Source organism: Thalassophryne amazonica, chromosome 4 (genome assembly GCF_902500255.1).
Source record: "Thalassophryne amazonica chromosome 4, fThaAma1.1, whole genome shotgun sequence".
In the NCBI taxonomy this organism is placed as follows: Eukaryota; Metazoa; Chordata; class Actinopteri; order Batrachoidiformes; family Batrachoididae; genus Thalassophryne; species Thalassophryne amazonica.
This window is the reverse complement of record NC_047106.1, coordinates 141,021,251-141,036,290: the sequence shown is the minus strand read 5'-3', so window position 1 is coordinate 141,036,290 and position 15,040 is coordinate 141,021,251. Positions and strand designations below refer to the sequence as shown.

The window sequence follows — 15,040 nt, the reverse complement described above, 5'->3', positions numbered from 1 at the left end:
TAAATTCTATTCTAGAATTAACAGGAAGCCAATGAAGAGAGGCCAATATGGGTGAGATATGCTCTCTCCTTCTAGTCCCCGTCAGTACTCTAGCTGCAGCATTTTGAATTAACTGAAGGCTTTTTAGGGAACTTTTAGGACAACCTGATAATAATGAATTACAATAGTCCAGCCTAGAGGAAATAAATGCATGAATTAGTTTTTCAGCATCACTCTGAGACAAGACCTTTCTGATTTTAGAGATATTGCGTAAATGCAAAAAAGCAGTCCTACATATTTGTTTAATATGCGCTTTGAATGACATATCCTGATCAAAAATGACTCCAAGATTTCTCACAGTATTACTAGAGGTCAGGGTAATGCCATCCAGAGTAAGGATCTGGTTAGACACCATGTTTCTAAGATTTGTGGGGCCAAGTACAATAACTTCAGTTTTATCTGAGTTTAAAAGCAGGAAATTAGAGGTCATCCATGTCTTTATGTCTGTAAGACAATCCTGCAGTTTAGCTAATTGGTGTGTGTCCTCTGGCTTTATGGATAGATAAAGCTGGGTATCATCTGCGTAACAATGAAAATTTAAGCAATACCGTCTAATAATACTGCCTAAGGGAAGCATGTATAAAGTGAATAAAATTGGTCCTAGCACAGAACCTTGTGGAACTCCATAATTAACTTTAGTCTGTGAAGAAGATTCCCCATTTACATGAACAAATTGTAATCTATTAGACAAATATGATTCAAACCACCGCAGCGCAGTGCCTTTAATACCTATGGCACCAGGGTTGTCCATCCCTGGTGGGCGTACACTGTCTCTGAGCACCTTTCTTATGAACACTGATCAAAGAAAAGAGTAAATCCCTTGCAGTGGTGGGCACAGTTCCGCTAATTATCGAAGTTAACTTTTTTGTTAGCGGATTAGCTTTTCAGCTAACTTCAAAAACCAATTAGCCAAGGACCACTTAGTTTGCAATAAATTTAGTTTTGCTTATTTTAAGTTTGCTTACATTTTATTTGCTGGCATAGTAAGTAAAGCCAAAACCAGTAAGATTAAATCATTTGTAAGCCCTAACATCACACATCTGTTGTGTTTTGTGGAGGTCAGGCAGCTGTGAGGAGCTGAGTTCAACCCGAGCCCAACAGAAGGAGCCCGGCTGCCACAAAAAAGACAAAAAATAAAAATTCATTTTTATTGACAGCATACAGAGCCCATGACGTGAGGCAGAAGTCATGAAAAGCAAAGAAGGCTTGACTTATGGCTTGAGTTAAAAACCAAACTATTCTGGATGGTTTATTTCTGTTAGCGTTGTCATTTTTACAAAGTGAAAATATCAGAAATATCTTTTATTTTTAATGTAATGCACTAATTCTAAATTTTTGAGCATTAAAACTCACAGCTGCCAGAGGCATTATGGGAAATTGAGCCTCCTCATCACTGGTTGGTTGTAAAAAAACAAAAACAACACACAAGTTAATGTGTGTGTTGAGTTCTACAAATAAATCTGTATTTGTTAATATGTAATTTCTTTTCATTTGTAAAAAAAACTGCAGTGGTGAGCACAGTTACGCTAATCTGCTAACTGCTAATTATCAAAGATAATGTTTTCATTATCGGATTAGCTTTTCAGATAACTTTGAGAGCCATTATTGGACTAATTATCTTCCGAATTTTTAGACCGCTAACATATTTTTGCAGATGTGGTAAACAAAGCTAAATAGTTACAAACATTTATTACCGGTAAGTCTAAAATCAGTTGAGTACTTACCTGTTAAATGTTTTAGTAGATGCACAGTTCTATCCTCCATAAATAGAGGAGAGCTGGTTCTAGAAGAAACCGCTCTATTCTCTGCAGGCAAAGAAAAAAAAAAAAAGAAGCTGATTTCTTTTGATCCCATACTGATACACGGGCAATATCACCCAAGTCATCCAGAGTTTTAACTTATGGTTAAAATTTTAACCAAACTAATTTCGGACAGGTTATTTAAATTAATGTCACGTCTGAAGTTTTATAAAGTGAAAATATCAGATATATGTTTTAGTTTTAAAGTAATGCACTAATTTCGAAGGTTTTAGTGTGGACATGATGTGCTCAATGCATTATGGGTATATCAGTACATTCACCACAGAAGAAATGCACTTGAGACGCTCTGATCAGGCTCCACACGGAGAACAGCATTAAACTCTTTGTATATTGTGCTTAAAACTCTTGTGAATATATTCTCTGGGTTTATAGATGTTGTTATTGTGTTTGTTTTATGTAGAAATGCCAGAAGAAGCTCATGTTGCTCCTCCATTATTTTCAAATGGAATCACTGCAGTCGATTCCTGTTTGCTATTCAGAGTCTTGCTTATGTCAAACACTTTCTGTTGTCTTTGTTCCAGAGTAATATATATAAGATATCTGAAATTCAGTTTGCGTTTATTAAATTCCACACATCTTAAACGTCAGCAGCAGACACGGATTATCTGGAATTTTGTTTTGGCACGTTTTCACTGTATCTACTGCCATCTACTGGCCAGTAGTGTTCATGGCAGTATTTGCCCTAAAGCTGGGCAGACACTACAATATTTTCAGTCGTTGTACTCGGCTCCAGCTCAAACTGTACGACAAAACTGCACTGTGTAAAAGTTCAGAGCACACGATTTATGTTCTCACACTGTACAGCCCGATGCTCTGATGTGATCTGACTGCTCACATTGTACGTTCAAAAACCACATAGAAGCTTTTTTTTTCAAACTTTATTTACATTTCTTATTTTTACAAAAACTCTCGATGGGAGACATCAAAGTTTTAATGAAAAAAAACAATACAAGACTTTACATGAGTTGAGGAAAGGGGGAAAAAGAAACAGAAGCTGCTCTCCAAAAGAGATGATCATTGTTTATGCTCTCTCCAATTCCACATCGGTGTTTGCACAGGCACAGTGCGAGAGGTTGGACGCTTGTAGCGCTACAGCAGCGGGATACCCTCACAACGGACGACCAGAATATCAAACAGGTTTGATTATCATCCAACCATGTGACTGCCCATCAGGAGGTGGTCGTGAGAGGATAAACGCAGCTTGTTACTCCATGTATACTACACAATGCAGGACGCACGATTAAGCTGAAACTCGGCACGATCCAAAAAATTCTTGCACGAGTGAAAAATCATCTGAAAAAGGGTCAAAAGTCGCACAGTGTAAACCTAGCTTAAGTACTGAGTGTCTGGGCACCAGTAGATGGCAGTATCCTATTTATTTTGACACCGGTTATATCAGATGGTTATCTAATTACAACTTGGCTTTTTTTTTGTTTTTGAAAATGCTTTTTTTTTTACAAATAAAAAAATGGCATATTTTACAAAAGCACATTTATCTGTAAACACCAACACATGACACACCTCACATTAATGTGTTGGTTTACGTAGAATGAATGAGTCAACCAGTCAGTGTTAGCGGAGGCACATTTTACCCAGAATCCCTTTGGCTTCTGTGTTACAAAACTTCAGAATTAGTGCATTATTCAACATTAATATATATATATATATATATATATATATATATATATATATATATATATATGTTATATTTTAGCTTTGTACAAATGACAGAATTGACATTAATGGAGTTATTCTGTCAGTATTAATTTTATTTATAAATCAAACCATAAGTCAGCACTGCTTTATTTTCCAAGACCTCTGCCTCATGGCAGTGCTGTTATTGAGTAGAGTGTTGATCTTTGCTGTTTCTCTCAACTACTTTGCTGCCAGAGACAGAAGTGTTGACTCATTGTTTGGGTCTGTGGTTGCCTATAATGCTACCAGAAGCGATCATGGTGTTAAAACTCAAAATCAGCTTGTTCGTAGTCGCGGGTGTACCGGAGACAATACTGGAAGTTATTGGTTATCTGTAGCTTCCGATAAATTTTTGGGTGGTTTATCGTTTTAGCTTTATAAAAGATAACTTTTCGGTTCACTAATTATCAAGCTAATTTTTTGGTTAGCTGTGCCCACCACTGGGCATCTGCAAAACTGAAATTCTGTTTAAGTCTGACTTATACAACGCGAATAGCGACCTTATGACATTTTGACCCAAAATGCATAGAACACCGCCATCTACTGGATGGCGGTGTAAGTGTCAATAGCATGCAACTGTCATGTGGTGGCTATTCAGGGCATTGAATCAGTCAGACTTAAAACATAATTTTCAGTTTTCCAAATGCCTTTTTTTTTTTTACAAATGAAAAAACCAGACACATTAACTTGTGTGTTGTTTTTTTGTTTTGTTTTTTTTTGTTTTTTTACAAACAACCCGTGATCAGGAGGCTCAATTTCCCATAATGTCTCTGGGCATCTGTCAGTTTTAATGCTCAAACAATCAGAATTAGTGCATTACTTTAAAACTAAAAGATATTTGTGATATTTTCACTTTGTAAAAATGACAGTTAATGTTAATATAAATAAACCATCCAAAATTATTTTGGTTTTTAAATCAAACCATAAGTCAAACCTGCTTTGCTTTTCATGACTTCTGCCTCACGTCATGGGCTATGTGTGCTATGAATGAAAATGATTTCTTTACAGCAGTGAGTAGCTGCAGAAAGACAGCAGTGCTGACTCATTGTTTGTGTTGGGTTTCTGATTGCCTTTGATTCAGCTCAAAAGCACTGGTGGTGCTTAAACTCAAACTGGCTTGTCAGTAGCTGACAGTTCACCAGAATCAATACAGAAAGTTAGCGGTTTTCGGTTAGCTGTATAGTCTAGGCCTTTAGGGAGTAAACTGTGCAGATTTTTGTACAAGCATGAAATTTGGCCCAGGAGTAGACCAGAACATACTATTTTCATTTTTGGAGGGCTCCAAGCCTGGGGCTCATTGGGGCCATGTTGGCCAAATCCAAGATGGCCACCAGCTGATCTGCAGTCATAACCTAAAGTCGTAGAATTATGAATGAAGGCACTTTTTTTTTATAGGTTTTTGACCTCAAGGATTCCAAATCTGATGTTTGTTTTGACATTCACAGTCAGGATACCCCCCAAGGGCATATAGGGAGCAATTTTACAGCTTTAGGTGTCACATTTGGGCATCTATGATAACAATCTATATAATGATTATTTCTCTGTATTTTTCATGTCTGAGAATTTGTATGTTGCATTGTTTGGATGATTAAGGGTCTGTTGAGCCCATAAAGGCCACAAACATTTGCATTTATAACTGTGAAATCACGTTCCTGTCTTTTTCAGGGATGCATGAATGGGTTGCTGATATGACTGCTTTTGTAATTTTTATTCTGCCAATTTATGTTTATGTGATTTTACCTACTAATAAATAGTCTTTACATAAATCCTAATAAATCTTTTTCAAATGTGCTTGGCTGGATTAGTGAGGAAGACTACTGAGCATGAATTACATGGACTGGTGGTGGTGATAAATAGTGAACCTGCTGAAGATATCTGTACTGATTCATAATACTGTGTCAACAATGGAAAATATCAGTTGGGAACTGTGCTGTCTTTGTCAGTCAGATAAAAATGAACAGTTGCAAACATCAAGAACGGAAGAACTTGAGGGAGATCTGAATGACTTCAAGTAAATCAGTGCTGTTCCTTCTGGTATTACAGTCCCCTTTGATCAGCTGAATGATGGCTCAAATATAGCAGCAACACTTAGATTACATATTGCTAAACATCACAAAGCCTGTAGAGCTACTGTAGTATTTCTCACATCAAGAGAAGGGACCAGTGCACAGAGTAGTTCCAAACACCTCAGAATTCAGCCTCAGTATTTAAGATATCAGTGCCTCAAAAGACGTGTCCAACACTGAGGGAAGGACAGGGAAGTCCATGTCATGATAGCAGGGAGCTGCATTCAGCCTGATTCAAAGAACAGCGTCTTAGTCTTCTCCCTGAATGAGTTTTCAAAGGGGAAGGAAATCCATAGGGTTGAGCCGGATACACGTTTCAGATGAGTATCCGGTACGGATAAAGCATTTTTGACGAGTACAAGCATGATACGCATAAAACTCGTCAATATCTGTGCTCGTGCTGAAGGAAAATCCTCATTGGGTAACTGACATGTCTTCACGTCCTGTGATTAGCCAGTCACACACAGCACCCGGCCCTCCCTACACAGACATGTCTCACTGCAGCTTCTCACACACACACAGACAGGGACTGATCTCGCGCTCTGTGCTTGGCTTGATTCTGTCTCACGTTGCTCTCTCAGTACTCCTTAGGTTTTCTTCAGCTCACATCTGTTTCGGTTTGTCTGATATTTAAAGTTACTTGGTGAACTTGTTTCGTATCATACGCGGTGCTTTTGACAAGACAGAACTGAAAAGGCTCATGTCGTGTTGGTCACTGCCTCCACTCCGGTCTGGGTTTTTTTTTAACTGTTTGCGCTTTGTTTGGTTGGTGATATAAAGTCAGTTGGAAAACTTTGTTGGTACTGAACGCGGTGCTTTTGAGAAGAATACAGTGAACAAAGCTAACATATTATTTCCCTGTTTGCCCTCACTGGATGTTTGCATGAATCACCAAGTTCACACAGATCATTAAAAAATAAACAGTCTTACAGACCACTTACACACATACACACATATAGCTGAGCGCACAAAGTAGCCTATATTAATATTTTTATTGTATATGGCTGCATGCAGTATCTGACACTTTCTCACTGCAGTTCATAAAAATAAATTGGTCAGTCGAACAACCTCTCTCTCCCTCTCATACAGTCACTCAGTCACACAGACATGCACACACACACACACACACACACATAAACACCTTAATCAACATTGTTTAACATTGTGTGTAAAAAAAAAAAAAGCCAAGAACGTTAGGTTAGTAAATAAAAAATTGAAAAAAACAAAGTTTGATCATAAAATTAAAAAAATAATTAAAAAAAGAAAGTTGTGTTGAGTATGACAACTCTTGTTCATGCATACTTAGTAGTTCATAATTTCCTATTACACCGAATGTCAATTCTGAGGCTGTTCTGTAAATATTAATTCATACACTTAAGAATATTAATGTTCTGAGTTTATAAAAAAAAACTTGTTCTGTAAAATAGTTCTTTTACTGTTGTGATCAAAAACATTGAATCTCAATTCTGAGGCTGTTCTGTAAATAGTTTTCAAATAAACAATAAATATAGCAACTTTTGATCGATCCATATTCAGACTTAAAATAATGTATTGACTTCAGTCCGCCCATTTCCAGTGAAACCACACCCACTTCTGGTTTAGGTCCAGCCCACTCTGAGTACAGATACAGATACAGACAGTGGTAGAAATCCATATGTCTGACAAGAGAAAGGCTGCTGACCTGTTGGTCAAGGCTCCTGATTCCCACATTCATCAAGATGATGTCCCATTACTGATGTGGGCAGCAGTGATCCTACGTGAATGTTATCTCCAGAAACAGGAGCCCTTCAATGGGTCTTTCTCCTCAGAATGTCTGACCACCCGTGTTCCAGAAGAGCCTCGTGGCTTCATAAATTTCACTGGGTTGTGTAAGTGTGAAGGTGGATGTGTGAACAATGATGACACCTCTATTAGATCAGACTCTTCAGTACCGACATTTTCTCATAGTTGCTATGTGATTGGTGCTCGGCTTGCGAGGTAGTATTCACGCATGTGGCCACACTTGCATTGTTCACATCAAAAGGCAAAGGGCCTCCAAAACAGAAATTAGTCTGTTCTACATCTGGGCCAAATTTCATGCATGCGTTAATTTCATTAGAATTTAATCTCTAAGGAGGTCTGGACAATATAGAGTTGTACATTCAAACATTCAATAATTTAAAAAAACGTGTTCCTGCTTAGTTGTCATCTCAACTGTCAACTCTCTTATGATCTAAAATGATGTGAAAAATAAATTTGATTTGGAAATGCCACACGTCTGACCACTAAATCAGCCAAATGGTGTTTTCTGTGCCTTTAGGGGGTTATCCTGACTGTGAATGTCACAACAGAGGTCAAATCCTTGATGTAAAAAACTTAATATAAAGTGCCTTCATTCATGAGCCTATGTTTGATATAATTGCATTTTAGTTGGCAGCCATCTTGGATTTAGCCGATATGGTGGCCACCAGTGAGCGCTTGGCTTGGCGCCCTCCAAAAATGAAAAAGGTATGTTCTGGTCTACATTTGGGCCAAATTTGGTTCTTGAAGACAAAGCTGCACCCCCCAACTCCCTGGACTTAGTAGCTTCCACTCCATTTTTTATCAGTTTATTGATTTATCATTGTAAAAGCTAACTTTTCAATTCACGGAATAGCAGGTATTGAAGCTAACTTTTTGGTTAGCTGTGCCCGCCACTGGTCCCTTGTTTTTGCTACAGCGGATCCAAGGTGGATGTGCATGTTGATTTGGTAGGTTTTACACCAGATCCCCTTCCTGGAGAATGGATCGGGGTGGGTTTGAACTGAGAACCTTCAGTGCGGGAAACAACCACACTTAACCACTTAGCCACCATCACTGCTGATGGAATTGTGTATATGCACTGTAGTATTACAGTACTTTCTCTCTAAGGGACAGACGTTTGTGCTTTTTACTTCTTCGTCTCATCATCATCTTATGTGTGAATATGAGGTACTGTGACCTTGTAACTTTTTGCCTCAGTGGATCTGGTTTTCTGAGACTCTGGTTTCTTGGCTTCATGTTCATGATAAAACAAAAACAGGTGTGGCTGTCCACACCTGTTTTTGTGTGGCACAAATGATCCCATGGACATTTTGATGAGCTTCAGCACAGACTGTGAGAATGTCAAATATAGAAATGTCACGAGGAGATCCAGAGGAGATACTGGGGAGATGCTGAGGAGATCCAGAGGTGATCCCGATGAGATCCAGAGGTGATCCTGTGGAGATCTAGAGGATATCTCAAGGAGATCCAGAGAATCTAGGAGATGTATCAGAAACAGAGGATCTGCTGCATAAAACCTCTTCAGTTTGGGATGTGTGTTTTGTCCAGCGGTAATAAAGCTCCTGTTGTGTTCATAAACAGGAGACAAGGTTCATCATTCCTTCATCCTCCTGCAGCTGACTAGAGTCATTGATAAGAGCAGGGACCCAGATCAAAGACCAGACCATCACAATCTCCTGGATGGGTTCTGATGTCCTCAGTGCAGCGTGGATCCTTTCCTCAGTGTAAAATAACTACTCAGACACTAATTTACACAGTTACTGGCACAGTCCCATAGCAACCAAACTACAAATCCCAGAGCAACAAAATCATAGTCCCATGCGAACTGAACTACCAGTCCCATAGCAACAAAACCAGCAGTCCCATAGCAACCGAACTGCCAATCCCATAGCAACAAAATCACAGTCCCATACCAACTGAACTACGAGTCCCATAGCAACAAAACCAGCAGTCCCATAGCAACAAAACCAGCAGTCCCATACCAACTGAACTACGAGTCCCATAGCAACAAAACCAGCAGTCCCATACCAACTGAACTACGAGTCCCATAGCAACAAAACCAGCAGTCCCATACCAACTGAACTACGAGTCCCATAGCAACAAAACCAGCAGTCCCATACCAACTGAACTACGAGTCCCATAGTAACAAACCAGCAGTCCCATAGCAACCGAACTGCCAATCCCACAGCAACAAAACCAGCAGTCCCATAGCAACCGAACTACCAGTCCCATAGCAACAAAACCAGCAGTCCCATAGCAACCGAACTACCTGTCCCATAGCAACAAAACCAGCAGTCTCATAGCAACCGAACTACCAATCCCACAGCAACAAAACCAGCAGTCCCATAGCAACCGAACTACCAGTCTCAAGGCAACAAAACCAGCAGTCCCATAGCAACCGAACTACCAATCCCATAGCAACAAAACCAGCAGTCCCATACCAACCGAACTACCAGTCCCATAGCAACCAAACTACCAGTCCCATAGCAACCAAACTACCAGTCCCATAGCAACAAAACCAGCAGTCCCATAGCAACCGAACTACCAGTCCCATAGCAACAAAACCAGCAGTCCCATACCAACTAAACTACCAGTCCCATAGCAACCAAACTACCAGTCCCATAGCAACAAAACCAGCAGTCCCATACCAACCAAACTACCAGTCCCATAGCAACAAAACCAGCAGTCCCATACCAACCGAACTACCAGTCCCATAGCAACAAAACCAGCAGTCCCATACCAACTGAACTACGAGTCCCATAGTAACAAACCAGCAGTCCCATAGCAACCGAACTGCCAATCCCACAGCAACAAAACCAGCAGTCCCATAGCAACCGAACTACCAGTCCCATAGCAACAAAACCAGCAGTCCCATAGCAAACGAACTACCTGTCCCATAGCAACAAAACCAGCAGTCTCATAGCAACCGAACTACCAATCCCACAGCAACAAAACCAGCAGTCCCATAGCAACCGAACTACCAGTCTCAAGGCAACAAAACCAGCAGTCCCATAGCAACCGAACTACCAATCCCATAGCAACAAAACCAGCAGTCCCATACCAACCGAACTACCAGTCCCATAGCAACCAAACTACCAGTCCCATAGCAACCAAACTACCAGTCCCATAGCAACAAAACCAGCAGTCCCATAGCAACCGAACTACCAGTCCCATAGCAACAAAACCAGCAGTCCCATACCAACTAAACTACCAGTCCCATAGCAACCAAACTACCAGTCCCATAGCAACAAAACCAGCAGTCCCATACCAACCAAACTACCAGTCCCATAGCAACAAAACCAGCAGTCCCATACCAACCGAACTACCAGTCCCATAGCAACAAAACCAGCAGTCCCTTACCAACCGAACTACCAGTCCCATAGCAACAAAACCAGCAGTCCCATACCAACTGAACTACCAGTCCCATAGCAACAAAACCAGCAGTCCCATACCAACCGAAAAACCAGTCCCACAGCAACAAACCCAGCAGTCCCATAGCAACCAAACTACTAGTACCATAGCAACAAAACCAGCAGTCCCATAGCAACCAAACTACTAGTCCCATAGCAACAAAACCAGCAGTCCCATAGCAACAAAACCAGCAGTCCCATACCAACCGAACTACCAGTCCCATAGCAACAAAACCAGCAGTCCCATACCAACTGAACTACCAGTCCCATAGCAACAAAACCAGCAGTCCCATACCAACCGAAAAACCAGTCCCACAGCAACAAAACCAGCAGTCCCATAGCAACAAAACCAGCAGTCCCATACCCACAAAACCAGCAGTCCCATACCCACAAAACCAGCAGTCCCATACCCACAAAACCAGCAGTCCCATACCAACAAAACCAGCAGTCCCGTAGCAACCGAACTACCAGTCCCATAGAAACAAAACCAGCAGTCCCATAGCAACAAAACCAAAAGTCCCATACCAACAAAACCAGCAGTCCCATAGCAACAGAACCACTGGTCCCATAGCAACAAAACCACCAATCCCATAGCAACCGAACCAATGGTCCCATAGCAACAAAACCAGCAGTCGCACAGTGACCAAACCACTAGTCCCATAGCAACAGAAGCAGCAATCCCATAGCAACTGAAGTCACAGCTGGACAGATTGACAGCACCTTCTGATGGTTTGTGTGTTTGTTAGCTGGATCACTCAAAAACAGATCTTTTTTGAAACAGTTTTAATCTGGCCTGGAACTGATGGCCTGGACAGATGTGGGTGTTGAACCTGAGCTGGATTAGGTGAGACTCATGTTAGCTCTCTCCTTTTTTTTAAGATCCCTGTTACCTGTTAAAAAGTACATTTTGAACTGAGCCTTTTTTTCATTTCAGATCAGCACGAGCAGCAGAAAACACCCCTGAGGGCACACGTGTCGCTGCCTGGTTGTGTTTAATTGTAATTAATTGTGATTGCGTTTAGCGGTGACTGTAACTGATTGTGCGATCGTCTCTCTCCACGCTGAATGCAGCTCTTCTGTTTTCCTGGAATGACAGATGGTTTTCTTAGTGAATGAATCCCTGCAGTAATTCAGTGATGAGATGAAGAAAAAATATTTTCAGAAAAGGCCATTTGAGTTTAGGAGCGCAAAGAAATGTATGCTGCTCCCACCGACTGTCCACATTTGAAATTATATTAGAAATGTAAAAAAAAAAAAAAACAAACTGGAGGGTGCAGCTTGTTATCAGTTTGTCATTCTAGAGCGTGCCTGAAGTTGGCCCACATCGCCTGGGGAAGAGTTTCAGATTTCAGGGCCACATCTGGTCCTTAAACCTCCTAAACTGGAGCTGGGTATTGACTGGTTGTGTTTTTGTGTCCTGCCTTACAGGTGTTGGTGTCAGATGGAGGTCCCAGTCCAAGACAGAGTACAGTCTGGGTGATGGTCCAGGTCCTGGATGAAAACGACAACAAGCCCATGTTTCCGGAGAAGGTTTATCAGGTCAAACTACCAGAGCGAGAACGCAAAAAGAAGGGGGAGGCCATCTACCGCGTCTTCGCCTATGACCTTGACGACGGGCCCAACAGTGACCTCTCCTACAGCATCGTGGACGGCAACGAGGATGGGAAGTTCTTCATTGACCCCAAGACCGCCATGGTGTCATCACGCAAGGCCTTCAGTGCCGGCAGCTACGACATTCTGACCGTATGTAACTACTCTGTCAATTATTTACAGGTTTAAGACGTTTTAGGACATAAAATGTCCAGTCTGGTGACAGCTGGGGTTTGTAAATGCTCACTTTATTCAGGAATTAAATTGGTTGGAAAATAGTTTTTGGGTTTGTAAATGCTCACTTTATTCAGGAATTAAATTGGTTGGAAAATAGTTTTTCGTTTGTAAATTCTCACTTTATTCAGGAATTAAATTGGTTGAACATAGTTTTTGGGTTTGTAAATGCTCACTTTATTCAGGAATTAAATGGATTGGAAAATAGTTTTTGGGTTTGTAAATGCTCACTTTATTCAGGAATTAAATGGATTGGAAAATAGTTTTTGGGTTTGTAAATGCTCACTTTATTCAGGAATTAAATGGATTGGAAAATAGTTTTTGTGTTTGTAAATGCTCACTTTATTCAGGAATTAAATGGATTGGAAAATAGTTTTTGGGTTTGTAAATGCTCACTTTATTCAGGAATTAAATTGGTTGGAAAATAGTTTTGGGGTTTGTAAATGTTCACTTTATTCAGGAATTAAATTGGTTGGAAAATAGTTTTTGGGTTTGTAAATGCTCACTTTATTCAGGAATTAAATTGGTTGGAAAATAGTTTTTGGGTTTGTAAATGCTCACTTTATTCAGGAATTAAATGGATTGGAAAGTAGTTTTTGGGTTTGTAAATGCTCACTTTATTCAAGAATTAAATGGATTGGAAAATAGTTTTTGGGTTTGTAAATGCTCACTTTATTCGGGAATTAAATGGATTGGAAAGTAGATTTTGGGTTTGTAAATGCTCACTTTATTCAGGAATTAAATGGATTGGAAAATAGTTTTTGGGTTTGTAAATGCTCACTTTATTCAGGAATTAAATTGGTTGGAAAATATATATATATTTTTTTTTTCAGTTTGTAAATGCTCACTTTATTCAGGAAATAAATGGGTTGGAAAATAGTTTTTGGGTTTGTAAATGCTCACTTTATTCAGGAATTAAATGGATTGGAAAATAGTTTTTGGGTTTGTAAATGCTCACTTTATTCAGGAATTAAATGGATTGGAAAATAGTTTTTGGGTTTGTAAATGCTCACTTTATTCAGGAATTAAATTGGTTGGAAAATAGTTTTGGGGTTTGTAAATGTTCACTTTATTCAGGAATTAAATTGGTTGGAAAATAGTTTTTGGGTTTGTAAATGCTCACTTTATTCAGGAATTTAATTGGTTGGAAAATAGTTTTTGGGTTTGTAAATGCTCACTTTATTCAGGAATTAAATTGGTTGGAAAATAGTTTTTGGGTTTGTAAATGCTCACTTTATTCAGGAATTAAATTGGTTGGAAAATAGTTTTTGGGTTTGTAAATGCTCACTTTATTCAGGAATTAAATGGATTGGAAAGTAGTTTTTGGGTTTGTAAATGCTCACTTTATTCAAGAATTAAATGGATTGGAAAATAGTTTTTGGGTTTGTAAATGCTCACTTTATTCAGGAATTAAATGGATTGGAAAATAGTTTTGGGGTTTGTAAATGCTCACTTTATTCAGGAATTAAATTGGTTGGAAAATAGTTTTGGGGTTTGTAAATGTTCACTTTATTCAGGAATTAAATGGATTGGAAAATAGTTTTTGGGTTTGTAAATGCTCACTTTATTCAGGAATTAAATGGATTGGAAAATAGTTTTGGGGTTTGTAAATGCTCACTTTATTCAGGAATTAAATGGATTGGAAAATAGTTTTGGGGTTTGTAAATGCTCACTTTATTCAGGAATTAAATTGGTTGGAAAATAGTTTTGGGGTTTGTAAATGTTCACTTTATTCAGGAATTAAATTGGTTGGAAAATAGTTTTTGGGTTTGTAAATGCTCACTTTATTCGGGAATTAAATGGATTGGAAAGTAGTTTTTGTGTTTGTAAATGCTCACTTTATTCAGGAATTAAATGGATTGGAAAATAGTTTTTGGGTTTGTAAATGCTCACTTTATTCAGGAATTAAATTGGTTGGAAAATAGTTTTGGGGTTTGTAAATGTTCACTTTATTCAGGAATTAAATTGGTTGGAAAATAGTTTTTGGGTTTGTAAATGCTCACTTTATTCAGGAATTAAATTGGTTGGAAAATAGTTTTTGGGTTTGTAAATGCTCACTTTATTCAGGAATTAAATTGGTTGGAAAATAGTTTTTGGGTTTGTAAATGCTCACTTTATTCAGGAATTAAATGGATTGGAAAGTAGTTTTTGGGTTTGTAAATGCTCACTTTATTCAAGAATTAAATGGATTGGAAAATAGTTTTTGGGTTTGTAAATGCTCACTTTATTCAGAAATTAAATGGATTGGAAAATAGTTTTTGGGTTTGTAAATGCTCACTTTATTCAGGAATTAAATGGATTGGAAAATAGTTTTTGGGTTTGTAAATGCTCACTTTATTCAGGAATTAAATTGGTTGGAAAATAGTTTTGGGGTTTGTAAATGTTCACTTTATTCAGGAATTAA

The 15,040-nt window shown here is 39.0% G+C and overlaps 1 protein-coding gene across 1 annotated transcript in view; it reads left to right on the top strand.

Annotated features, from left to right (window-relative positions):
• Positions 1–15,040, top strand: part of fat3a (FAT atypical cadherin 3a) — a 451,004-nt gene that overhangs the window by 203,077 nt on the left and 232,887 nt on the right. Inside the window, exon 6 of the mRNA XM_034168868.1 lies at positions 12,241–12,555. Within this exon, the coding sequence (XP_034024759.1) occupies positions 12,241–12,555 (315 nt within the window). The remainder of the gene's footprint in view (positions 1–12,240; positions 12,556–15,040) is intronic.